This window comes from Halichoeres trimaculatus, unplaced genomic scaffold, assembly GCF_033239565.1.
Source record: "Halichoeres trimaculatus isolate MK-OKI-2021-1 unplaced genomic scaffold, fHalTri1.1 fHalTri1_scaffold_3, whole genome shotgun sequence".
In the NCBI taxonomy this organism is placed as follows: Eukaryota; Metazoa; Chordata; class Actinopteri; order Labriformes; family Labridae; genus Halichoeres; species Halichoeres trimaculatus.
In genome coordinates, this window is record NW_027437181.1 from 18,054,210 (window position 1) to 18,080,646 (window position 26,437).

Below are 26,437 nucleotides of genomic sequence, written 5' to 3' on the forward strand. Positions count from 1 at the left end.
GGATTAACTTCATGTATAAATAGCTCCGGACTTTATTGCTCATTTTAAAAAATCAACATTTGTCTCAATAGAAAGCAACAGTAACACTCATGTAAAGTGCACTTTTGCTAAAGAGCAGCTAGCTTATCAACGTTGTTGATAAGTTGTTCTACATTGTATTCAACTGGAAATAACTGAGGATTCTCTTTGTCAGTAGTGTGGGGACTGGAAATGTTAAGGTTGGATGAGTTTTACACAGCGGTGTTTTTTGCTACAGTGCGTTCATAAATATATACACAAAGATAAAACAGGATTAATTCAAAACAAATTGACCATGCTTGTCAACATAGATTAAAACAGGCTGTTAAAATGTTAACATTTGATACAAAAATTGACATTTCAGCATGGGACCCAACACAGAGTCCTTGGCTTTTGCAGCTAGCCTCAAGTGGACACTTGAGGTACTGCAATTAACTCAATTTTTGATCACTAGAGGTTACCATTTGACCTATATTATAAACCTTACATACTCACTCACTTCATAGTTTAGATTTACCAGAGCATCATCATCTCAGTATATTTCAGTTTACCTGTAAAAATCACTGCTAAGTCGAGACACAACATGTTATTTTTTTCTAGTTGCAGATGCACAACATTTCCATAACAACTGTACAATGATCAAGTAAACTGACATACTGATAAGCATGGTACACAAGGTTGCACTTTATACATAGATATTTCTATTCCGTCCAATTGTGTAATTTTTCAAGTACAAAGAGAATGCAGCAAAACACAGTCTATCAAAAATACCATACAGTATGCTTCCTCTCTGGATCATCCATACCCAACAAGGTGGTGAGGTGGTGTGCCCTCTTTCACTCCATTCTGTACAAGAGGAGAAAATTGCACATGTAATAAAATCCAATTTTGTATTTCATTCTGGGAACTACAATAAACACAAAACGAGCAATAAATAAGCTTTTCAAAAAGCTGATTACCAAAGCAATTTATTGCCAAGTCCAGGATGGTGTTAAAGCAGAGCAGCGCTGGAAAGTGGAGGGGTCCACATTCCAAATCTTCTCTCCCTCAAGCTCTTTGCTTTCCATGTTATTAGCCGGGCTGCTTGGTGAGCAGCCAATCTGATCAACTTATTTTACTACATAATGCCCCGGCCCCGGCTGAAAGCAGTTAAAAAAGGATTGTGATTGAGGTCATCCTTGCATCCATCACAGTGGTAAACACTGCTTTGTATATTATCCAGTCCTTTTTGGTGTGGTATGGTGTGAGATCATGTGGGCCTTGAACTGTAAGGAAGATTGTGACAGTGAATGCTCTACTAGATGAAGTCATAAACCCAGTTTTCACCTACAGAGAATTACAGTACTGATGCAATATTACTACTATTGGACACTCATTGGGTGTCTTTTGTAAAACCTCCAAATAGTTTTTATGTAAAAATGTAGAGAAAAGATATTTTGGGAATATTGTTCTCTCCCAATTTTTTCCTCATTCACTGATAAAACACAGCTTTAATTTGAAAACTATATTAGGTTTTTTTTCCTGCTGCATTGTACTTTAGATATCTTAAATTAGCTCTAACTTAAAGCAGGGATTGAGGAATAAGCAAAAAAGTAAAAGTCTGCATAATATTTTTGAATATAAATTGAGGCAGTGATGGCACAGGAGAAAATGCTATGTGGGGATTATTCACAGTTATATAATGTTGGGAAGAAAACTAGGCGCTTCTCATTTTGGTCACTTATCCCTCATTGTAAAGGTCTGTATATTTCATTGCTGGTGCAGCAGCTTAGGGGATACATTTCAAAGCAGCAAATAAAAATTGGCTAAACTTCCAAAATTAGCACTTCAAAGTCAAACATGATTTGCAGCGAGGGAAGGGGTGGAAGCAGTGTGACTGTGAAAGTGCGTCTGTAAAAAGCTCTGTGTGTGTGTGTGTGTGTGTGTGTGTGTGTGTGTGTGTGTGTGTGTGTGTGTGTGTGTGTGTGTGTGTGTGTGTGTGTGTGTGTGTGTGTGTGTGTGTGTGTGTGTGTGTGTGTGGTGGAGCTGATGTACAGAGTTCAGCATTAGGCCTTAGAACCAATTTCTAGGCAAATTGGTTTCATTTAAGAATGAGATCACAGAGTAAGCAAACCTCTTTCAGGGCAAGTTCACGCATCTGTAGCCATTTATTTCAGTTTTTTATATGCATTGCTCTGCACAGGCTGTTTGTAGGTAGAATATGCATAATCTTAGCCACAGGGCACCATACTATAGTTAAGATGTTCACATTTACCTGTTATTACCATGGAGTTTTATGGCTTCCTGCATTCTGCATTCTGTCAAAAAGAGCTTCAGCAGTAATTTAGTATTTTGTTTTCCATATTCCTTCCAGCACTGTTGTGGAATCGGCCTAATCAAAGCCACACGCGACTAATTGCCCTCTCCAGTCTCTGGCGAATAGCACGAGTAGGCCCATTAGGCATCAGTCGAACATATGTTGGAGTTTGGGAGTGGGTGTGAAATTCAGTTTATTTTCAAGGGGGATAATAGTCACTTGACCATGGTTTCCATTTCTGCTCATATTTCCATTTATTTAAGATGACTGTGTTCACCACATTTTCAAACAAACGCTGAAGCTTTGTCTCTGTGGCTGTAAGGTCACAGCTGTCTGTTTGAAGGACAGCATAATGGCTTATATGAGGAGAACACAGATTATTCATTCAGATTGTTATATAATAAACATTACGCATTCAGACACAAAAATACATCAACCTCATTGGCATCATCATCACCAGGATGGATTGCTTTTTGGATGGCCAGCTACCTTTTGATGCTTCCAAACAGTAAGATGCCAAAGCCCACAGAAAGCAAAGGACAGCAGTGCTTACACGATTAAGAGGCAGTGTTTGTAGCTTGTTCACTGAGACTTGTGAATGCAAGTGTCTGGGAAAGGAATAACAGTCCCACAATTCTTCTGTTTGTGAGGAGTCAAAGACTCCAAAGTTCTTTCTACTTTTTCTTTTAAGCCCTTACATACATTATATCACATGCATTACTTGGCACATACATAGTTCCAGGATGATGCAAACAGCTTGCTTTGGTGATCCTCTTGCTTTTTTCCCTCTTGCAACCGCAAGGTTCTTTTTTTGTTGTTTATTGTTTTAGAATATCTTTAAAATCATTTCTTTCTAAAATTAAGTTTTATTTCATTCATTTATTTGTTTATTTGAACAGGTTAAAAGAAAAAAAAACAGTGCACCAAGTGCATCACAATAATAATAAAAAAAAAAACTTTCCAATTACACCTCAATATAACAATATAACCAGGGGGGTGTTTTCATGATTATTCTTAATTTCATTTGAAGGGCATAAAACTTTAGATTTGCAGTCAAAGACAGACTAGTCAACAGAACAGAAAAGAAGACAGGAGACAATGAGCAAATGTTGCAAACACAACAGGAGCTTAAGGTAACAGACACCTCGTACCAGAGCTTAATGCTGTGTTCACCACTGTGTTTGCAGTCCTGACCTTTTTGCATAGTTATACCAAATGGTATAAAAATGTTGATGTCCATCAACAGTCTTCTTGTTAAAGTTTGTTTCTTTAGTAAAGCAATTATATTGGGATTTTTTTTGTTAAACTGCAATAATTCTGTCGAGCTTTTTGAGCATATATAGAAACCATATGGCCCAATGATTTGTAAAGGCCAAACTTTTGTAAAATCAATCTAAATATTCTTTGCCCGATCAAGAAAGTACTTTTTGAAGCCATGAAACAGTTGTCCATAGCTGTTGGAAAGATAATGATTAGAATTTCCTGCATGGCAATAATGAGGTTGATTTCTTGCCAAGAGTTGGAGACCATACCAATTTAGAAAACACACTGGCAGGAGGTTACTTTTCATATTACCTGAAGTAATCAAAATACATGGATAACTGTTGGTGTCTTCTTCCAAAAAACTCTCATCCATAAAATTAAATTCAGTATAATGAGAAGTGTTGTGGTGCCCATGGATCCAGGAGGAGGCACAGAATCACTAGTTTCACTATCTGCCTTCCTTGTGGTTTTTTATACTTTGTGCATCCTTTATGACCACGCTCTGCTGACAGCTGTCCCTATGTCAATATGAATGTCTGTCAGGAGAGATTATACATCACATGAATCGAGGCAGATAATGAGCAAGAGGGAAGGGCACTTTTTAACACCCCCCCGTGTGCAACATATGACACAAGCCAAGCTAATTAAGCAGATGCCATAATGCAGTAATCAGGAACACAGAGGAGGTTGGAGAATTCACAAACTTGAGTCATAACAGCACAACATTTGGTGCTTAAGAACTTCTCCACCAACACAAGCAGATGGGGATGCCAAGCTGCAGTGCATGTGTATTTATGTGTGTGAGCATGCCTGTGTGTGTGTGTGTGTGTGTGTGTGTGTGTGTGTGTGTGTGTGTGTGTGTGTGTGTGTGTCAGGATTTGTAAATCTTGATGAGTGTTTCTGTATCTGTGTGTGCATGTCTGTCTGTTCCTTATTCTACATGTGCATGTGTTTTATTATCGCATTAGTATCAAAAATGTGTTTGTGAGTACTCATTATATAAGCCTCCAAGTGTTTGTGCACGCATGTGCTCATCAGCACACACATATAACGCTGAATAGAAGTTTGTGTGTGTGTGAATTTACAGCTGGGAACAGTGGTACCTGGTGAGGTGTTTTCCTCATTATTTTTGCAGAAAATGAGCAATCAGCTGTATTGCATGGAGCCTGATTGTTTCCCTCCGTAAATCAATCCAGGAATTGCAATTAAAATGTTCTCTTATGTGCTATAATTGATGTCTACCTAATCCTTTATTTGCACACCTGCCACTGAGTCTGAATTTTTAATGAATTTCTAATTAATGTTCTTTGTGTACTTGATTTATATGTTGGCAAATCATATTGCTGTTCTGTGTCCTGCTGGCGAAGAGGTCCTAAATAGTATCCTACATAGGTTAAAGAACTGAAGTTCCCTGGCCTTTTCTAAAAATAAAGCTCGACAGGAGTGAAAAAGAAATGTTTTCATTTAAGAGATGTATTTATTTATTTATTTATTTATTTATTTTAAAGATGTTTTTGAGTGCTCAAAAAAATTTGAATGGCTTCTCTTAACACAACTTGAGCAAAATGTGCATTTGGAGTTCTGTCATTCTGCCTTTGAGAATAAAAACTGACTGACCTCACAGCTGTCCCTTTTGGGATGTTTCAGTCAACGTATTTTGGTTCTTTGACTCATGTGTGTCATAAATGCACTGTGTGTAAGATCAAATGAGAAGTGAAGTAGTCTGCATGATGTTTAACTTGTGTTTTATTGGGTTGATCTAGTCTAGTTGTTTGATCTTTGATGCCTGCCTTGTTCAGAAGAGGGCATCTTACATTCACTCTGCTACTTTTCAGCATCACGTTAAATCAAAGCCAGTGATGTCAGATGACTAACTGCATGTCTTTATGTTTTTCAGGGTCTAATAAGTCACATTTAAGGTTTGGTAATATGTGATGTCATTGGGCTTGAGTGAGACAAGAGGTTATAAACCTGTGTCCACAATAACATCCATCAGTTGACCTGATACTGGATGTAGACTAAAATAAAATAAGATATGGAGGACAGGACAGGAGCTGCTGTTTTAAAGAAGCCATGTCTTTTACCTGCTCAGATTTTCTATGGATGCTAATTCTCCCTGTAAAGTAATCTTGTCTTTCTAAGAAGTCTCTGTTGTTAAGCTTGCAGTAACATGAAAGCAGTATTAACTTTGTAGAATTGTCAAATGAATGTAAAGTGGCTTTAAAATGCCAAAAAATAAATAAATAAAGCTTCAATGTTCGTCATCCAAAAACTGTTCAGTTATTTACTGTGAATCAGTCAGCAAATATTTGACTACAGATTAACATATCAGGACTTTTTTTTCCATGTAATTGTCTGCTTTATGTTAAACAACATTTCAGATGATATGAGTTTGGGCTGTGAAAATGAAATTATAACGTTCTTTTAAGAATCACAGCATACCAGATAACTTTTATGAGTTAAAAACTTAAAGTTACGGCCTTATAAAAAAAAACCCTAGGTTGATTGAATTGACTAATTTTGACCTAATAATTTAAAACTTCCTCTGCGATCGCAAATCTCTACCAAGGCAAATAGCACAACCGCTGTATATAAGCTGATATAATGCCAGAAAAATACCAATTAAATCAGGTTAAAATAAAATGTGTATTTGATAATTTTTTCACAGATCTAATAAGCAAAGTCACTGGTGTAAAATGTCACAGGACCAGATAGATATTTGACAGCATGGTACATAGTTGGCTGTTGGTGTGTGTGTATGCGTGTGTTTGTGTGTGTCAGATATAACTTCATCTGATAACCAGTGTCACACAGCTCCATTAACAGAGTCTTCAGGGAAAAGGACTTTTTAATACAGCTCTGCACCTCTGCCGCTGATGAGTTTGAATGAGCTCAAACTCATTGAGCATTTATTTTCCCTCTAATTTATTTGCTGTTGCATTTCATTTCCAAGCCAATTCACCCTCATAATCAGATGGCAATTAGTGAAGCATGAATCACAGAGAGCAGCTCAGCTTAAGTCACTCCCTTTCATGACACCTGCACGTTCACAACAACACAGTTTGGAGAAGCATTCTTTTATTCCAAATAAAATCTTAGTTAGTTCATTTTTTAACAGCATTTCTAATTCCATCAGAACTCTGCAAAATGTAATAAAACGTGTTATGTTGCATCATGTTTTGAAGGACTTCAAATATATTTTCTCTTGCAAGGCTTTTTATAGCATTGCAGTTTTTTTTAAGGAGACATGATTACATATCAACACATGGGTTGACCTCCTTCCACAACTTTGGTTTTGGTCCAAGAGAAAAAACTCACTATTAACATTTAAGAATCTTTAATTCACACTAGTAATAAAATTGCATTACATTTCATAAAATAAATGTTCCAGTTTATATATACAGAGAAAACAGACTGTACATACCCTCCAATGAACCATTTCTAAAAGAAAAATCAAACAAACCGGAAACAAATTTCACAAAACATACAAGCAATACAGTGCTCAGCTAAGCAGGCACAACTGTACATCAAAATTTGTAACTGCTCAGTGTTGGGGTGTGGGAGGGGCAAAAAGTTAAACATTTACAACACAGTCCTTCAGGACCGATAAAGGGGTCTTAAAAAGTATTGCAGGCAAGCAGACAGACGCTTGTCTTTTTTTCCAAGTGCAGCAGAACATCCATCTCGTGTGTAAAGTGTGGAGCCGACTGTTGCTGCCACAAGCTTTCCCACTATTGAACCTGTGTCTCGAAGCTCCCGTTCAGCTGGCCCTCCTCATAGTCCATTTGACACAAAATCATGTTGTTTTTTAGGAAAAACTTGTCCCCCACGCAAAACCTGAAGCAGAGAAAAACAAACACAGGAAAATGTTAAAAACACAAAGGTGATTACTGTTGGCATTACTACAAAGTGGTGTGTGTGTGTGTGGTGTTTGTCCACTGGCTGAGCTCTGGCAGGGAAATTGTTGCATTCAAGATCAACAGGTAATGATGATTCTGTTTGATTGCACACATTTGGTTTGAGATGTTTTACCTGACACTGTGCCGTGCCTGATTCAAAGCCTGTTTTAATGGTCATCATAAATATGTGGCTTCAAAATAAAGTAGATGACAACCCTCTCATTTCAAAGCGAGCAGACATGAGCACTGGCAGCCGATGAAAGGCAGGTCAACTCTCCCCCTCGGCCTGGCAAAAAAAAAAAGGCACTGGCACCACGAGAGTTTCCACAGAAACTCTGTCACAGGGTGAGCTTTTTACACGCCAGTTTAGTTCCAGTAGCTCGAGAATGTTTTTCCTCTTCAGTCTCAGTGAATTAAAGAGGGAGAATAACACACAGCAGCCTGGCCCACTGATGTTCTCCTCTATGATTTGGTTTGTTTGTGTGACAGCTCCATAATGTGACTGAAGGGTGGGTGGGGGGCTGAAGATAAGAATATAGCTGGGCATAGTTAGGCTTCTGTAATGAGCCAGGCTGGTTGAACAGCCATGGCAATAGTGTGCCAGATGAGACCTGGCTTCATGTCTGCCAGCTGAGGAGAGTGACTGCAGTCATAATTCCCTTACAGCAGGTGTTCACTATGGTAACTGAATGTGGCCTGCACAAGGTTAATGGGCTTGTGCTGTGTGGAGGAACAGGGTCACAGCACCCCTGACAAGCATGCAAAGGACGTTCTGCTCCCAGAGTGCTGCCATTACTGACAGTATATTAATGGGAAAAAGCAATATTTGGGTACATCAGATTCAATGTGTATCATACCATAGGCTTTTCATAATGGTTCCTATCATTAAAAAAACACCATTTCACACCTTTGTAAGTCTGCTCTCCCTTGTGCAGCCACATTCCCCTGAGGGCTTATTTGTAGCTCCTAGACCTTCCCTCACACATAAATACAGAGCTAATTTTACATCCGTCCGGCTTAAAAAATTTTATGAAGTTGGCTACAAAAAGGGCAAACTGTTGGCAAGGAGTAATGGTAGAAAATAATGAGCGAAGTAAAAGAAACCTTTTTAATTCAAACACAGGGGGACTTTTTCAGACTCGTTGGTAGGTTCGCATTGGTATGTGCTACCCTGAGTGAGGTGTGTTGCATTAAATCATGGTATATCTTAAAGTTAGGTATTGTATTGTATCATATCACTTTGCTTGTGACATAGTGTGCACTGTATCATTTCAGTTACATCATAGTGCATTGCATCTTACAACCTTACTTTCATATTGATCCTTTATCGCTATAAGATGCTTCATTCTGATTGGTCAACACTCCAACTGACAATGTTTATTAAGTTTCCGTAACATGAGCAATGCCAGAGGCAAACGGATCACATGTCAGGCCAAATCAATTGGCAGAAAAGAGTTATAAGTGTTTGCTTCAGCGTATATGCTGACATTATAGACTATACAGTTGGGTTAAACTGTTGGTTTCCATTTGCATCACATGGGTAAACAATGTGGCTAAAAAGCTGGTTTTGGTCAGGGTGCTAACAAGTCTGATTAAAAAAAGTAATGATTCATCAGTGTGACTGGTGTCTAGTAATGTTAACTTTCCCATGAAGGATGACAGATTTTTCCCATCCTGAATGACAGCATATCACATCCAAAACATTCACTGGCTAGTAGGGCTAGGCGATTAATCCAAAAATAATCAAAACTAACCAACATAAACCTGCTGTGTCGATTGTTTCAATCCCCGTTATACTCTCTCTAAATGTGGATTTGTTTTAGCCCACAAAACATTTTCATTCTAGCTGATGTGTTTTTAATTCCATTGCTTCAATAAATAACCCCTGATTGTTCACCTGTACATTTTTTATATCAGTAACTTGTTTCAAATTAACAGAATAAACTGAGTTAAGTGTGAAAATTGAAATCGAGGTAGAAAGTTCAGTTAACAGTAATCTTGATTTTTGCCATTATCGCCCAGCCCTACTAGCTAACAATGTAATTCTGAATCTATCCGAAGCATGTTACTGACTAAGATAACCATATAGATTTGATTGTAATGTGCAAAGAATGATAATTATTCAAATTGTTATATTTAATCAATGCAAAAACTAAACAACATCAACAATGGGATAAAGACATCAGCTAACCTGCTCTCTCCTTATTTGCATTGCTAATCAAAAAACTATTATAGGCTGACCACCATATAGTATTTTATAGTACCAAATTGTATTATAATGTATTTCAACAATTTGGTTTGTATCGTATCATATTGTAACATATCCCACAATATCATTGACTGTATTATACAATAACACATCTATCGTTTCTTAACACACTCTACTGTATTGTGATGTACCCTGCCACACCATTCTTAATTGTGACATATTTTACCACACTACACTGTACCTTTTCATATCACATCATCCTGTACTTAATCATATTTCAACGTACAATACTGTGTCATATCCTGCCATACGTTAATTATATCGGATTGTGTTGTACTTTTTCTGTATTGTTTCATATAGTATTGTATTGTACAGCATCGTATCTGATCTGGTTGTATATTGTAGCATCCTCTAAGGTATGGTGCAATACCTGATTATACTGACTTGTATCTTATATTATCACAGGCTTGTACTTTATCAATCGAGAAAACTACTTTACCTCAAAAGCTTCTAATGTCTGCATTTTTCAATTTTTACCCTCAATTTATGTTGTTTTTTAAGGGGGTGTTATATGGCAGTTATGATCCTCTATTCTTACCTCTGGTTACAAAGCTGACAGGCAAAACAGTCCAAATGGTAAACATTATCTCTGGCTCTCATCACCATTTCAAAGGCTGGAATCAGTTTACTGCAGGCTGCACAGTTCCCCGTTGTACCAAAGAGCCTGAAAGACAGAGAGCACAGACAGAGATTAACCCACCTTCCCTTTACCTTGACGCAATAAAAGAGCAAACAAAACAAAACCAAAAAAAATGCACTGACAGCAAGAACGATAGTGAGAAAAATGCTGCAATGGAAGTGAAAATAGGGCAAAATACATTGAATGCAACACACCAATCTTTCTTGGCACCTACTTGGTGTTTTGTTAATGAGAGTCACAAACATAAATCTTAATTCTTGCCTAATGATCTAATTAAAATGATCACATGGTTTTAATCTCCTTCTTCAAAGAAACCCCTTTCGCACAAAACAAAAGCAACAAAAACAGATCTGACGCAAAGCATTTGAATTGTTGAAAGTTTTTCACAGCTAAAATACCTAATGAGCGTGTCTCCAACCAAAGCCAGCTGCAGTTTTACACATGGGGCTTCGTTCTATAATGTAGTTATAAGTTCAAAAGATTGTGTTACAAGGATGTCTTCTCTCTGCTTTTTTCTGTTTGTGCTTTCATTCACAGAAGTGGCTGAGACAATGATGGCTGCTGTAACCTTGAAGAATTAAAATGTTTAACCGTGATGGCTCCCTGCTTAAACATGGCTGCTGCTTGTTTAGGCGTATTAGATAGGAGCCAAATGATAAAGGTCACAAACAGAGCAAGAAGGCACTCGCATAGATCTCTTTCTCCTCAAAGCAAAGGAACTGGAATGCTTTTCTCAGTCAGATTTACATTTTCATTTTCCAAGCGCCTGCCCCTATGTTTAATTTGGAGATTCTGAAGCCCAGATAGATTTATATATTCTGCTGGAGGAGAAGGGCCGTTTCACAGCTTTGCAAGAGGGGATAAGGCAACAGCAGATTGCCAATCCAACAGTATGTTAAACACTTTTTCCCCAAACATGTAGGGCTCAGACAGAGGAGTCACACTGTTGATATTCTGCCTCGTTTATGCTAGTCCCATTCAGTTGCTTTCACCTTGTTAAAGAAAGCGTCTATCCAGCAGGCCTGCTTCTAATAAGGAGCCGCTGCCCCAGAGGAGCAGGAGAGACAGAAACAGAGGGAGAAGGGTTGTTATGTTCCATAAGAGGGATTCACATGGTGTTAAACAGAGACATTGTTACAACTGGTTACTGTTTCAGTAAATATAGCAGACATCTGCCACCCCACGGACACTCACAAATAAGCTGTTTTTGTCCATAAAGGCCTACTTAAAAACAAGTTTTTCCCAAAAAGTTCTCATACAGATCGAAATCAATCCATTGTAAGCAACCCAGCAATTTTCCCTGTTTCTATCCCTTTACTGCACTTAAGCTTTCCAGTTAACACACACTGGCAACTCTGTTTCACATCTTAGTAACATGATGAAACCAGAATTGTTCAGGTACCACTACAAGTATTGGTAACAGCTCTAAACAAAACCTACTGGCTCCACATCAGGTGATTTCTTCTTCACAGCTTAAAAACAGTAGTCGAACTGGAGTACACTACACTGTAGTGCTACCGTAAATTTACTAAAGCTGTGACCATGAATTCTTAAATAAAGCAGCAAGAAAGAAGAGATGTAAGGTCACTTGTTGAGAGATGATGTAGAAATGCAGACCAGTGTTTCTTCAACATTTTGCCAAAAATAGCATGTCTGGATGTCTTTTCCCTTTTGTTCACCAAAACTCAAAAACTTGTCCCCACATAATAAAATCCATTGCCTTCCCTCCCTGTTTCATCATTATCCCAGTCCAGTCGCAGAGTCTGCTCCAGGTTTCACCAGACCTGAGCTCCATACTGGACCACAGGGTCACAGAGGGATGTCTTTTTCTTTCCTCCAGGGAACCAAGGTTATAAAAGAGCCCAGAGAGCCTTGGTCACTTACAGAGTCTGACACGCACACACCTCTAACAGCTCATGGGATTATTCTAACCCATCTCCATTACACCCCGCTGGGCTGTGGACATGGTGCTCACTTGATACATACAGGTTGTGAAAACGCCCGGTGGGGGAGCCCAGCTGGCTGCCGGCACTAAGTTCTACCTCCAAGAGAAAGCTGTGCTTGACTCTTGAGGTTGGGTTTTGCCTTTCAGATACATCTGTGTGCTCTAAAAACAAAGAACCCATGTATTATAGGTAAAGACTTTTTATTCTTTTTATTATGAAAAATAACATTATTGATGCATTGCAACCCCAATAACTGTCAGCTGTGGTTTGTCCACTTTAACTCTGAAGAAATAAGGAGCTCTTTGACTGTTGAGACTAGCTTTGTAAAGCTGGAATGCTCCCATGTATTTTTGATAAAACTTTTTATTTGTGCTGCAAATGAATCTTGTCTTCCTCATATTTTTGACACACAAATTGCATCATGTTGCAAGATGCAATGGGAAGTTGACTCTAGCTACCTAGCCCAGCATTCCATTGCACGGTAGCATTTTTGCTAGCCTGTATTGATACAGATCTATACGATCACATCTAGTGGAATTACGGTCTGTTATAAAATTTCTCAGAAAATAACAATCACCAGAGAAGTTCCAAAACAACTGATCATTGGTTTGTTGTTCATTATTTTCAAGCCATAACCTCAAGTGTTTTGAAATATGAACACACTAGGTTTGTTGTTAAACTGTCCACTTCTAGTTTAGAAATAACATGTTTACAGCCTGCTATAAAAATGGTAGCTCTTTGTTTTAATCGTACAAACTGGGTGGGTTTTATTCCTGTAATTTATCTGTTTTGATAAGTGTTAATTTGCATAATTTGGAACATGTTGTGGTCATAGACTGTAAACCATGGAAGTAGCCTCTGAGAGGTCACCCGTCTGTTCTTGAATCCGTGAAATGAAACCAATCCACGGACGCAGCCACATTTGCTAAAACACCGGCTGTGAGTTTCCTTTCAAAAAGTTACGGGGCGCCTGTCAGTCACGTGACCTAAGCTGTGTCTCTGATTGGACAATCAGATGATCCCAGTAACTTCTAAACCTCCAAGTCAGCATAAAAATTTCCTCATCATACAGTGTGTGCCGATAGTGAAATTAGCGTTTTTTGAAACCAGGCTGTAAACATGTTTTTTAATGCTGTAAATGTCTTTTTTTATGGCTGGGTGTGTGCGTGACTTCTGTTTTTTCTGGTTTCTGTATGAGCAGCAACATGTAGCATTTCCGCACAGGCCTCATTTTTACTTACTGGATGTCGCCCCTTGGTTGTGGTTAACTAACAGATGGGCACACTGTTTCTGTTTGTCAGTAGGCTCACAGCCGCCTTAGCTCCACCTCTGCCTGTTTTCCAGATTAATCCAAAGTTAGGCTGAGTCAGCTTTTACAATATTGCATATATACCACAAGTTCCGTCAAGTTCTCTAAAATAACAGGATATCCCTTATTTACCTTGATTTTACAAAATAAGAAAAGCTTTCATTGTTTTTTTTTTTCTCTGCTTTGTAATTAATTACCAAGTAGAAAAACATCTCCCATCTTCACTGCTACATGAAGTGTCAGAGTGTCAGAAAGTGTATTGGTGTTTTTGGTTCCCATTCACAGATCTTCAGCCAACAGTTGAAGTGTCTGAGTTGTAAAGTGGCATCAACATTTGGTTTAATTGGGCTACTTTTGCTAACGGAGCCAGAGAGAACTGTTCAAACACATTACACTCTTCTCTCTCAGCTCCTATGAAGCTAAAAGCAACCGGAGGTGAACCTCTGCTGCTGCTGCTGCTGCAGTCTCACAAGTAACAGCTGGGGTAGAGCGAGCGAGAAACACTTCACACCGACACACAATCAAGAGGCAAATGTAAAGGTGAAGAGACATGATGTCAGAGAATGTACCGTTTTAGCACAAAAATGAAGAAGAAACTGACACAAAGTGAAATCAGTGAGACACAAAAAGGTCCACTCAAGCCTCTGAGAGCAAAGGGGGAGGCGGCACATGAAAGGTATGACCTGGTCAACTGTTACCTTTATCTTGTGCTGAAGAATGGACAGTACTCTGATTAAATACCTATAGAGCTCATGATGTCCATTCAGATAGTATTGGAGGATGAACAGTCTGTTATTCATCAGACTTTAACACAGGATTATCTATGAAATCACATACACACAACTTCAACACAGTTGATGCTGTCCTTATTGAGTGTATTGCTTTGAAACAGTGCCCTCACAGAGCAGAAGATGCATGAAAAAACATGAATTCTCATCATTTACAATGGAATTTTTTGTTTGAATGGGCCATTTTCTGCATAATTTCAGCTTATTGTTCTGACACGTGTCCTGCATTGTGGGAGTGCAGTGGCTCATGCACTTCAATTTCCCTGGTCATTTGGATTAAATAAATCAATAGTCACAAAAGAGAAGTGAAAAATAATTCTACATCAACACAGATTCTTTTAAGCCTTTCATTCAAAAAGTGAGTTAAAGGTGAGGTTCTGGAAAATATTGCCCATAATAGACTCAGCCAATTGAGTTTTATCGATCAATCATCACTCTAACAGGGTTTGGAGCGTAAAAAGGTCCTCTCTTTATGCAGACTTCTCTGTCATTTATTTGTATAGATATGAGGGTTTGAGGTGCAGATTTAGGTTGCTCTCCACAACCTGTGAGACATCCTGGCTTGGATTTCTGAACCGGATAATGTGGAATGAAGAGAAGGCAGGCTGGCTGCTTATTGGATTGGAGTGTGTGTTTTCACGAATCTCTCACTCTCTTGTTAGATATTTATTAAATGAAGGCTAGGGTACACATACTTGCATCGGGCGCATTCCTCCTCCATGTGTATGTATACAACAACATTGGTTTAACTTGGTACCTCTGCCAAGGAGGTTATATTTTTGGGAGAGTTTGTCTGTGAACAACATAACACAAAAAGTAATGGACGGATCTTGATGAAATTATTAAGACATTTTCAAAAAGGGATAAGGAAGAAGTGATTAAGGATTTTTTATCATTGTGAGACAGGGGCAGTTTCACTATATGGGTATATAACTATACGATAAATGGTCGGATTGCTTTGCAAAAGAATACGAGACAAGGCCACGATAATTTCTGACTGATGTAAAAGAGTGATCCAGAATCGGGCAATATTCTGGAGACTAAGATCCGGAATATGAAATATGTAAAGGGTCATCATAAGTTTTCAACACTGTCAGGTAACAAATTATCGTACAAACCTGCAACTAACCCCAAATTGTAGCATCCAGTCTGCTGAAAGGGAGTATAACATTAAAGTAGGACTTAAATGTTGCATGACAATCACAATATGCTTGGTGGAGTGCTTTTCTAGTTGTGTTCTTTGACATGATTATTTCCAAGTTGCTTTGTGAAACTTTTTGTGTTACATTTTTCTATGCCACCCCCATCCCTCGAAAAATAAGCTATGATTTATTGCAAGCTGCTGTTGAATTTTCTGACATAACTGACGTGAAATACCTGTGCTTCTGTAGTTAGCTCCCTCCTTGCTACATTAGCTCCCTACCTTATAAAGTGCAAAGGCCTTCAGACACGATGATGAGGTGGTACACGCACATGGTTGCCGTAAACACAGAATAGTATAAGAGCGAGATGAATAGATCTACCTCATGAATCAGCTCTTGTCTGACCACAAGAGATTTTACGGGGTTTCCTCTTTGGAGTATGGGGACTCTGGCTGTGGGTCAGTGGAATCCATGGTGCACTGTTTTGGACATTCATTGCACTACACACCATAAGAACAAACCTGTTAAATCTATCATTATTTACCATTGTGTGTGGGGTCTCTCATACTTAAGCATCTGTTAAGACTTTAAAAGTCTTTTTGTGGGAAACCAGGCTTTATTCTTTAATCACACTCCCTCTTTTTTTGAAAGAGCTCATATTTACTCCAGACTCTGTGTACTGATGTGGGTTGTTGGGAGCAGAGTTGGATGGTAGGAATGCAAAAAAGCTCAGCTCTGCTTCAGTGTTATTGAGTTATTACAAGAGGTCTGTAGAGAAAAGAGGGGCTTCTTTATGTCTTTTAAGTTGCTGCTTTTCTAACTTCAAACCCCTCAATCTGCTGCTGTGCATCATCTGCCTCTCTGTATTGCTTCCCTCACATTGGACTGTTGCTCTTGAAGTTTTCTACCTGTTCTCTGAGCTCTTTGAGACTTCCCAGCCTGTGCTGGGTTTGTCAGATTTCATAAAAAGGGAAAGCTGTTAATGCATGCATCGCATGTTCTGACCCTCCCCAACAGTTGTGTCTTTTTAAAGTGTAAACCTTTCTGTTCAGCTCTGTCTTTCCCAGAGAGGAAGAGCAACTGTTAGAGAAAAAGGAAGAGGAGGAGGGCTATTGTTTTACTTCCTAAAGTAGTACAGAGAGGACAGATTTAAAAAAACAGTCACATACAGATGGAGCTATCATCTTCCTCCTGCTATTTCACTGGTTTGCGGATAACTTATAATGTTCATTATCTTGAAAACGTTTTTCCTCTTACAGTTAATTATACCCCATTTTGATAAGTGGATGACTATTATGTCCTCTCTAATATATGAAATGGAAGATGAAATGATTTCAGGCTTCAAGTCCTGATGATCACACCATGACTAGATTGTCCACCCTCTGGTAAAGTCGTACCATCCTGGGCCAGAGACATAAAGGAAATAGCTAATTAATCTATTATTCTCATTTATCGTGGAAGAGCGTGGCCAATTTGCTGGAAAAAAATCCCTCCTGATACAGGAAAGTGAACGTCAGGGACGTTAAAAACTGAACTTTTTGTGGCATCTCCTTTTGGAGGGCACAGGAGGACGCAGTTTAAGGTATGTGTGTGTTTTAGTGTTTGTGTGTGCGGGTGTGGAAGAATCAGAAAAGCGTGAGTGCATTCAATAAGTTGCTAATGCCAGTGAAGGACAATCACAGATGGAGCTCCTATAATAATTAATGTGAGCATGGCAGGGTTCCAAACCCTGGGAAATAACCAAAGTGTGTTTGATCCACCGGCTCGTCTGTAATGAAGTGCAGGAGGCTAATTCAGCGCACAGATTTAACTTCATTACTGCAGGTGAGGGGAGCCTACGTCTTTCTGCACAGGAAAAAAAAGGAATGAAAAGGAAACAGGAGGGAGACTGCATCACCTACTTTCAAACACTTTCAAACTGCCTCTTCTCTATACGCAAGGCAAGGTTTTTAATTTGTTTCATAATAGAATTCATCTCAAGCATCTCCAGCCATTAAGTGTTCTGCATTTGTCGCAGGCTGAAGAGCAGCCGAGTGGGATGGATTTCATTAGGCAGTCCAGGGCAACAGAGGAGCACAGAAAGCTTTCTCCTCCTCCTCTTTCCTTTTATTCTTATTTCACTATTCCTAACTCTTGATTTCATATGTCACTCTCAGTTTTTCATCCCTCCTCTGACCTCTACATCTTACTGGTTTAATGTACGAGAAAGCTTTTCCTTCTCCCCTCTCAGTGCCAGTTAGGCACTTATGGCTTTGAGGAGGGGGGTGCTGTCCTTTCAGCAGATGTATTTTACCAAGTGAAACTCCGAGCTTCATCATTTTTGCCTTCTCTTGGTCATTTGCCCATTTATTATTACCTCATCTGCACCATCTGCCCCTTCTGGGGGCAACATCAGGTCTTAGTGGACCTCTCACTGCATCTTAAAAGCATTAACTGTGGGTGGGAACTGATGGATGGTAATGGCCTATCTCGATGTAACGTCCCTAAGCGCCTCTCAAGTGGGCTGTGGACTTCTTCCAGGTCAGAGGAGGAGCTGGGGAATAAGTGAGACTTTATAGAGATCCATGAGTTAGGTCGGAAAATAACCAACTTGATTAAGCTCGTCTTTGATTAGGAGGTTAGAGGTGATACACAATTATATCTGATGTTCTTTGTAGAAAAAATAATGACTGGTTGTAACCTAAGGGTAGTAGGCTGGGACAAGCAGGCAGAAGGGAAGAAGAAAAAGAGGGGGGACATAGATTTTTAGGACAGGGTGGGTGGGTGGGGTTTAGGGCAGCGGCATCCCTAAGTCAGCCCCGGGGGGATTCTCTCTCAGATAAATGGTAGGATCTCATTGGGAATGTGACTTAACGCCCAGGAAATGGTCATGTTTAATTTAACAAGCAGATGGCAGGGGCATCTGAAGGGGGGGATACCGAGCCAAAGACACTGATGAAGCAACAAGCCTGCCGAGTGCTTTCTCACAGCCTACAGCTCTGAACTACTGAGAGCTAGTCTACTCCATGACAGGAGTCCTCTAATTTCATAAAAACACTGACAGAACTGAACGCTAATGCAAGTACACCAAAGATGTAAAGACACAATGGCTTCAACACAACAAAAAAAAAATTTCTTGTGTAGAGGTCCGAGGGTTTTTATCAAACCCTTTTAGTGACTAAAGACACTTTAAATCCAAACTCTACACATGGACTGTAGCGCACTAAACACACACCATGCATCGTTTGTTTCAGTGCAGTGACTTTCTCAATACACTCCTCAAAACATGGATTTTTTATACTTTTATCTGTGATCAGTTCTGAGCTCTGAACTTAAACAGAAGTTACCTGCAATCATTAGTGTGTGAGTCTGTTACAGCAAGACAGACAGAGAAAAGGACAAGTATGCTCATTAATTTAATACAGACAGGCATCAACTGTCGGGAAATAAAACTATTCATATCAGGATTCCTGCTGGGCTTTAGAAAAATAAACTTACATAGGCCTTTAGTGAATGGCCCCGTTGCGAAGTCTTAATCTCAAACCCCACTTTCAGTGAGATAGTTGATGTCCAGTGCAGCACACAAACATTTCTAGGCATATCCCCACACACCCTAACATGTAGACAGCAAGGGGGAAAAATCTGCTTGAACTGGCACATGAAAGGCGTTATTTTCAACCCAGCATTGCTCAATTTTTATTTCTGTTTTTTGGGGTTTAATATAATATTTAAAATGTTTCATTATAATATGATTTTTAAAAAACCTGCGCAGACCTTCAAGCCTCAACTGTTAATGCTGTACTTAAGAATACGTGTATCCGTTTTTCAAGTTAATTGAGAAGAACTGACTGCACATACTTATATGGAAAAAAATGAAGTGTAGTTTAATTATAATATAGTAATGTGGGAGCTTGAATGTGTTTTTAATGTGTAATCAATTTGAAATTACAATAAAATTAATGTAACTCAGTATTATTTGCAGAAGTGAAGATGAGGTAAATTGATACAATTAACACAGTAGCTCCTAACCCACATTGTATAGTTGTCGTAGACTTTTTTAGAAAATGTTTTCTAGGAGTAAATTGGAGAAAACAGAAGTATCAAAGCAATGCACCTTATAATTATTTTTTTCTGCCCATGCAATGTGTGTGTATTGAGGCAATATTTTAGTCCAGTTAATGCATGCTGTACATATGACACCAAACTCTCTTCATACGCTGTCACAGATATCTTTTAGTGATTTTGATAAATTAAAAAAAAAACAATTGCAGGGAAACTAAAGCAGGTGGAGAAACCAAAGCAGCAGGAGAAAAAAACCCCTCTGTGGTCCTTTCATGTCACACAGCTCTGGGAATGAAGTGCCTTTTGTTTTTGTTGTGAGTGTTAAGAGGTGATTGTGTGTCTTTCTTGCCTCAGGTAGTCCCTGCGACAGAGGATGAGGTTGGCTTTCGTATAGAGGGTGGAGCCCACCTCCCCCAGGCGGCAGTCGCAGCAGGCACATTTGAGACAGTCCTCGTGCCAGTATTTGTCCAGGGCCTTGAGCAGGTAGCGGTCTTTAATCTTGCGATTGCAGCCAGCACACCCCTTCTGTTTCCCTTTGGGCTGGACGGAGAGCATCGGCACACCTGTAAGTGATAAGGAGACAAACAGCTACGCGTGATTTACGGCCCGGGAACACGAGTGACTTTTCATGTTCTCTTTTTGATAAGCTGGCTGCTTCTCGAGGCGGCTAAGCCTGGCCACAGCACACTGCCTACCTGCTTCATATGCATTAAAGAAAACATTCTTCCATGTAGATAGGCACACAGGTCACATTGGACTACAAAGCCCTGACTTACTTGTTCCACCAGGAACATGCTGTAGTACAAAAGTTACATGATCACTTGCAGCAGGTTTCGGAGGAAGGGGCATGTCGTGTGTGCTCAGGATAAAAATACACAATGTTTATTTTGCTTACTGTGGTATTTACAGCAAGCGGAATAGCACGTTAGTTACCTACCATTTCATCAAAGCCCATTTCGCTCAACTGTCCACAGCTGTAAAAGCTCCTCATGGGCTTTGTTTGGTATAGATTAACATTAACCTTTTAAAAAGCCTCTGACCACAAAAACACTGCTACCAGACCCCAGTGAGATATGTTATGGCCTAAGTGCCTTTTAGCATACACTCACTCTCTGTGTTTTATACACACACACACACACACACACACACAGGGACACACTGACACAGCCTCAAATACACATTAGCGCAGGCAAACCATAAACACACACACACAGTACTCCGAGCATTACAGCCTTTTTCCTCATTTTACACTTATCTGTACTCATGTGTCTGCAACAAGCGAGCCTAAGTTACCAAACTCGCAAATTGCCCGGCTGTCACGCAGGTCCCCTTTAAGCATGCCTTTTAGCCTCCTAAAGGACAAATAAAGTCCATTTAATAACTGCACTAAACACTAATAGTGTATGTGTGGTTGACATTTGTGTTTGGACTAAAAGCCCCCCTCAGGCCACTGGTGGTACAGAGGCAGGGGCGCGCAGCTCCCCTCTGTAGCACTAACAGGTCTGCCACAGCTGAAAGCACAAGACAACAGCTCTTAAGACACTCTCTCACACACTGAGCTATTGATCCGTCTAAAAGAACACACAGTGGACGCCACTTGCCACTCTACTTTCAAAACACATTTCTCTCGCTCACACAAAAAAAGACTGGACACTCTGCATGACAGGGGGTTAGGCAAGCATTTTGTATGTGTGTGTGGATATCTATAAAGGCCCGCTTTACAGAAACGTTAAACAGTGTTTGGAACGAAATGTCACTTGTTAACTGTTACACTTTAGAGATGTGCGCTTGTACATTTTGTCCAGACTAGATAAAGTTTTTATTTACCTTTCTTTATGCAGGGTTGCAACAGTGTAAAGTTGGGTTTGAATGGGGTCATTGTGTCGTAAGAGCTGCCATTTTACAGTAACTTCTTTGGTTTGCTCAGTGATAAACACAACTTCAGCTGGCAACAGGGGACCGCTTCACTCTGAGCGCAGTTTTTTTTCCTAAGCCTGTCAGCTTCGTTCTCTCTCATAAAAACCTTCCACCACTTTTCAAAGGCCTACTTTGGAATAGAGAAGCATATTTTTTCCCGCTCTCTTTCTGTCACACTCTCATATTTGCACACCTAAATTGACTCACAAAGTGCCTTATTGGATCCAGATTTGCTCTGCAATTCTTGACCATCCACACATCAATAATGTTATGAATGTAATATAATTAGTGTTTCCCCTTCAAAAAACAGTGAGAGAAACAGGAGAGCTTGTTAAATTTATGGCTTTGGTTTATGTGTCAGTGAGTGCTCTGGTGGTGTTGAGCCATCTTATTTCTTTATCAGAAGTGAAAGCGAGAGGCTTATTGGTTCAGTGCTGGCGATGGGAGCCATCAATTAGTGTTCTGCCTGCCTTCCAGCTCCCTTAACCCCCCCTCCTCAAAACACGGCCCTTGAAGCTGGCACATTAGGATCACAAAACCTGCTATAAATACCAATGTTCAGTGTAAATGAAGCTAAAAAGCTTCAAATTCAAGCCCTACTGGCTAAGGGTGGACTCCTCTACCTGCGTTTCACGGCTTGTTAGGGGAGCTCTCTGCAGGTATGCCAACAGTGCTGGCCTGACAGCCTTCTACAGAACTAAAAACAGTCTTAATGAGGAGAAAGAAAATGCCTGTGTGTGTGTGTGTGTGTGTGTGTGTGTGTGTGTGTGTGTGTGTGTGTGTGTGTGTGTGTGTGTGTGTGTGTGTGTGTGTACATGTGTATGTGAGCTTTAAAGCTTGTGTAAAGAAAATGGTTGCTGCAATCCCCTTGGGGCATCACCAAAATCTTTAATTTGCCTTTTATGACACATAATTAGTTATTCTGCTCAAAATCTTTGCTTTAAATAAGAGAACTAATTATACAAAAAGGTCCTTCCTCCACCTCCAGAGAACTACTCCTAATTGGTTGAGACCAACACCAGCTACACACTCCTTAAACATTTCGTGGTGTGTTTTACATCAGGTTTGAAAAGGCCAAAGCTTAACCTATCCTGGAATAGCTGTTTGCAGCGCGCCTCCTCTATTGGATACATGCTTTGTTTTGCTCTGTCTGTGTTTCTTGTAAAACCTGCGTTCTGTATTTGCACTTAATCTGACATTCTTGTCTTCATGCACATGTCCCCTCTTTTCATGGCTGACTGTGAGAGAGATTTCTCAGTAGAGGAATGCTCCAAGTGTGCCAGGAAACCAGTTTGCACATTCAACTGATGCTGTTTTCTTGACGCCATTGCAGGGAACAAACATTGGTTTGATGTCTTGTACCAAAGCAGCCTCTGGAAAACAGCTTTAATAGTAGTGTAGCAGGCACTAGCTCGAACCTCCTAAACAAAGAGCAGTGACAGAAAAAAAAGACTGTGTAAAGTAAATGTCTTTTCAATTCCCTTAATGCCACAAGACATTTTCCTGCACCTGTCACCACTCCTGGCGCCTTGTGAAACCGTGGAGGAGAACAGAACCTCCCATGCTCGCCACCTCCCCGAAAAGAAAAGCTGCATTATGAAAGGAAGCAGCCGACTAGGAGGCAGCCTCCACTTAATCCAATCCATTTAACAGATACAAGTGCCACTGACCTTCCAGTGTCATTTGATGTCACCAAAAGCATGCCTCTCAACATCACGATTCATTCTCCAACAAGGGATGCATTTTAGCTCTCAAAGTGGAGAGACAGCACTCGGCCTGCCAAAAATCCATCCTGAGCAGGAATTTAATTTGCCATTAGTACTGTGTGTAAAGCCCTGTCATTTCTCCCTGCCTCCATCCATCTACTTTCTTTAAGATTGTATCTTTCAAGAATATGTACAGTTAGTTTTTCTCAGCCCAAGCAGTCTGTCAGAGTATGTATTTTCCATTATAGAGATAGCATCCGATTTCTATGTTACCCCATTTAGACTTCTGTCGTTACCGCTATCAGAAAAATCACATCAGTCTGCTAACCTTTTTTTGATATATTTAAGGTTTTAAGAGAAAATGGGCTGTTTGGAACACTCCAGGAAGTGTTGATATAAAGGACGCACAGTTCTAACACAGACAGGGCCTGACCCACATTTCCTCACACTGGACAAGAGTGTCTGAAAGACAAATGGCATTTTCCAGAGCCATTTTTGTCAATATCACAGACGTGTTACATGTTTGGTTCTTATCCTTAATACAAGTGAGGAAATGCTCATTTATTTTCCCATATGTACGACTGTTTGACTGAACAAGTAAACTTTGACAATCTCAGTCAAAGTAAAAGATTTTTTTTAGTCGTGGTCAGAAATTTGGGTCTAAACTAGTGCAGCCTCCCATCACAAGTCTGAACTGTTGCTACAGCCAGTGGTTACCATGGTATTTCCAAAATGCTCTACTACATGGATTTAAACAAGCACAGATGACTGACTGCACTTAGTAATGTGGCCCTGGTTGATTTGAAAAATTTGGGCTGTCTAAGCCCTTGTGCACACGTGGCTAGGTATTTCCAGAACGAGCATCCCCCCTCGTCTGTTTTTAAAATACTTTGTCCCCACATAACCAGGGAAATCCATCAATAAGTCCAGCTTGAAGCACGTCAAACTGTGCTAGCCAATCAGAAGGAACCCCCTTCATTCAGCTGTGACATTTGAGAACCAAAAACTTATTTTTCCAGGTGTATTCATGAAATCGTGAGACTGGAGTTTTCCAAAATCTTCACTTTGGCCAGAGTTTTCAGAAAACATTGTTTTAAGTGATGTAAAACTGCAGTGTCCTGTCGATAGCAGGCCTAAACTGAAATACATAAAATACATTTGGTTTCTCAAACACCTAGGCAATGTGTAGACATGGCCTAGGTCAACAAGTACAAGACCACCATGGAGCATTGTTTAACCAGCACACCTATGTGGACGTTGACCTGAATGGAGGCTGGTTCCGCTAACGTTGGCTATGCCCAACCGAGCAATTTGACACTGTATGTTGGCAGGCTTTTTGATTCAGTGTTGAATATTGGCAGATAATGACTGCTTTATGAGTGTTTTCTTATCCTTTCACTAGTTGCTTTGTCGGAATTACAAATTTCCTTTAAGTGACTAAAAATTGGTCACTTCAGAATAATCCTGCTTCAATGTGTACAGGTTTGCTTTGAGTCCCAGGACCATGGACCAAATAAGATGATTGCCCTGGAATCAGCTTTTGTGGCAGTGGAGTTAGAAAATAGTCTTATCATAGATATAATTTAGGACTAGTTCTGCACTGTCAAGTTTTACATGGAGCAGAAACTAGGAATTATTTTTTATTATTGATTAATCTGAAAATATTCTGCATTTATTGATTGATGAAAAAAAAACAGCGAATCCTGGAATTTAAGAAACAGGAGTCGATTCGAATACCAAAATCATCTCTTGCTGATCATTTGTTTTAGTTTTAAGAGCATAGGGCTGCACAGTATGGCCAAAATCCAATGTCTCGATATTTGGAGGCTATATCTCGATACGTGATATATATCTCGATATCCTGATTTCTCCTCTAAATCACTATATTAATGTTAAATCCAACCCTTTGATGAATAAAATGACATCAGTATAAGGATTCAAGCAGACCTTTTAGTTTGATTTTTAGAATTTGAAGTTGAAGTTGAAGTTGAGCAAACCTTTTATTTTAAACCAAACTTAATGTAGTTACATATTTTTAGTTCCAGTAAATTTTTAGTTTTTTCAGAGTGCACTGAAAAGCGAAAGTGAAACTCAAAAATATGTTGGGTTTTTTTTCTTGTGGGGGACAATTGGGAGAGTATCAGGGATCATACAGGCAGCAAAGCAAGCCCAAATAAGTAGCTACACTCTAGTAAACAAGTACCGGGAACCCACAACCCACGACTGATGAGACGTACAGACGACTTTTTTCCTCCTCTCCCAATACCAAAACACGCATGTGCAAGTTTTTCTGGGTGGGCGTGGGAGCGTGGGGCTTGCTGTGAGAGGAGCACTGGCTGAGCAGCAGAGAGTGAAACGAGCGAATCACTGAAGAGAATTAGGTTCCGACGTTTGAGAACATTAGCCTGACTGTTTGTAGTCGATGGTTGCGATATTGTCATTTCATATATTTCATGTACAAAAACCTGCGATACATCGAGCATATTCAATATATCCCCCAGCCCTACAAGAGCATAAAACAAATCTTTGGAGAAAGTGGCCCAAAAATTCATAGTATTCTTCACGACACCACTACACACACTCCCAAAGGAGCAGCTGCTCTCTCAGGCACTCAGCCTTAATGGCAGAGGGGACAGTAACATCTGATTCTCTGTGGTTCTTTTTTTTTAATGTCTTTTGATCAATTAAAAGCACTGACGCCATGGTGTGATGCAGACTTTGCTGGTTCACTGGGAGGTAAAGGATCTTGATGAGAATCACTCAGCCTTCCTGACACATGGGGAAGGAGGTGGGCTTTCAGCGAGGTGGAAGCTGGCCTTGGGTGGGCCTCCTCTCAGGGGCCCCTATAATTCCAACTCCCAGCTGCAGCAAATAAGAGGGAGTTAGCCACCAGCAGGGTGCATACATACACAAAGTCAGGGAAATTAGACACTATAGGACCAAATTATTACAACTATCTGAAACAAGTGCATCTGTCAGTCCCTATCACTTGATTCAAAGCAGTCTGAAAAAGACTCAAAAGAGACAGTTACAGCATACAACAGATCCACACATCTCACTTTGAATACAACATAATCGCACATGATCAGTCCTATTAGACTGAAGAAGTCGTCCTGAAAACGCTTTCACTAAATTTGATTATGTAATTTCATCTGTGAAATAAATGATATAGAAAGTACAAAGAGTAGACATTAAGCAAAAAA

At 39.8% G+C, this 26,437-nt stretch overlaps 1 protein-coding gene and 1 long non-coding RNA gene across 2 annotated transcripts in view; one reads left to right on the top strand and one right to left on the bottom strand.

Moving 5' to 3' along the window:
• LOC141788375 (uncharacterized) overlaps positions 1–26,437 on the top strand; it is a 109,106-nt gene that overhangs the window by 23,827 nt on the left and 58,842 nt on the right. The gene's annotated exons all lie outside the window — the stretch shown is intronic.
• The window catches only part of lmo1 (LIM domain only 1), a 29,101-nt gene continuing 9,561 nt past the window's right edge, over positions 6,898–26,437 (bottom strand). The window contains exons 2-4 of the mRNA XM_074667173.1: positions 19,961–20,174; positions 10,284–10,409; positions 6,898–7,414 (exon numbers count right to left, since the gene is read on the bottom strand). Coding sequence (XP_074523274.1) covers positions 7,309–7,414; positions 10,284–10,409; positions 19,961–20,174 — 446 coding nt within the window. The 3' untranslated portion in view covers positions 6,898–7,308. The remainder of the gene's footprint in view (positions 7,415–10,283; positions 10,410–19,960; positions 20,175–26,437) is intronic.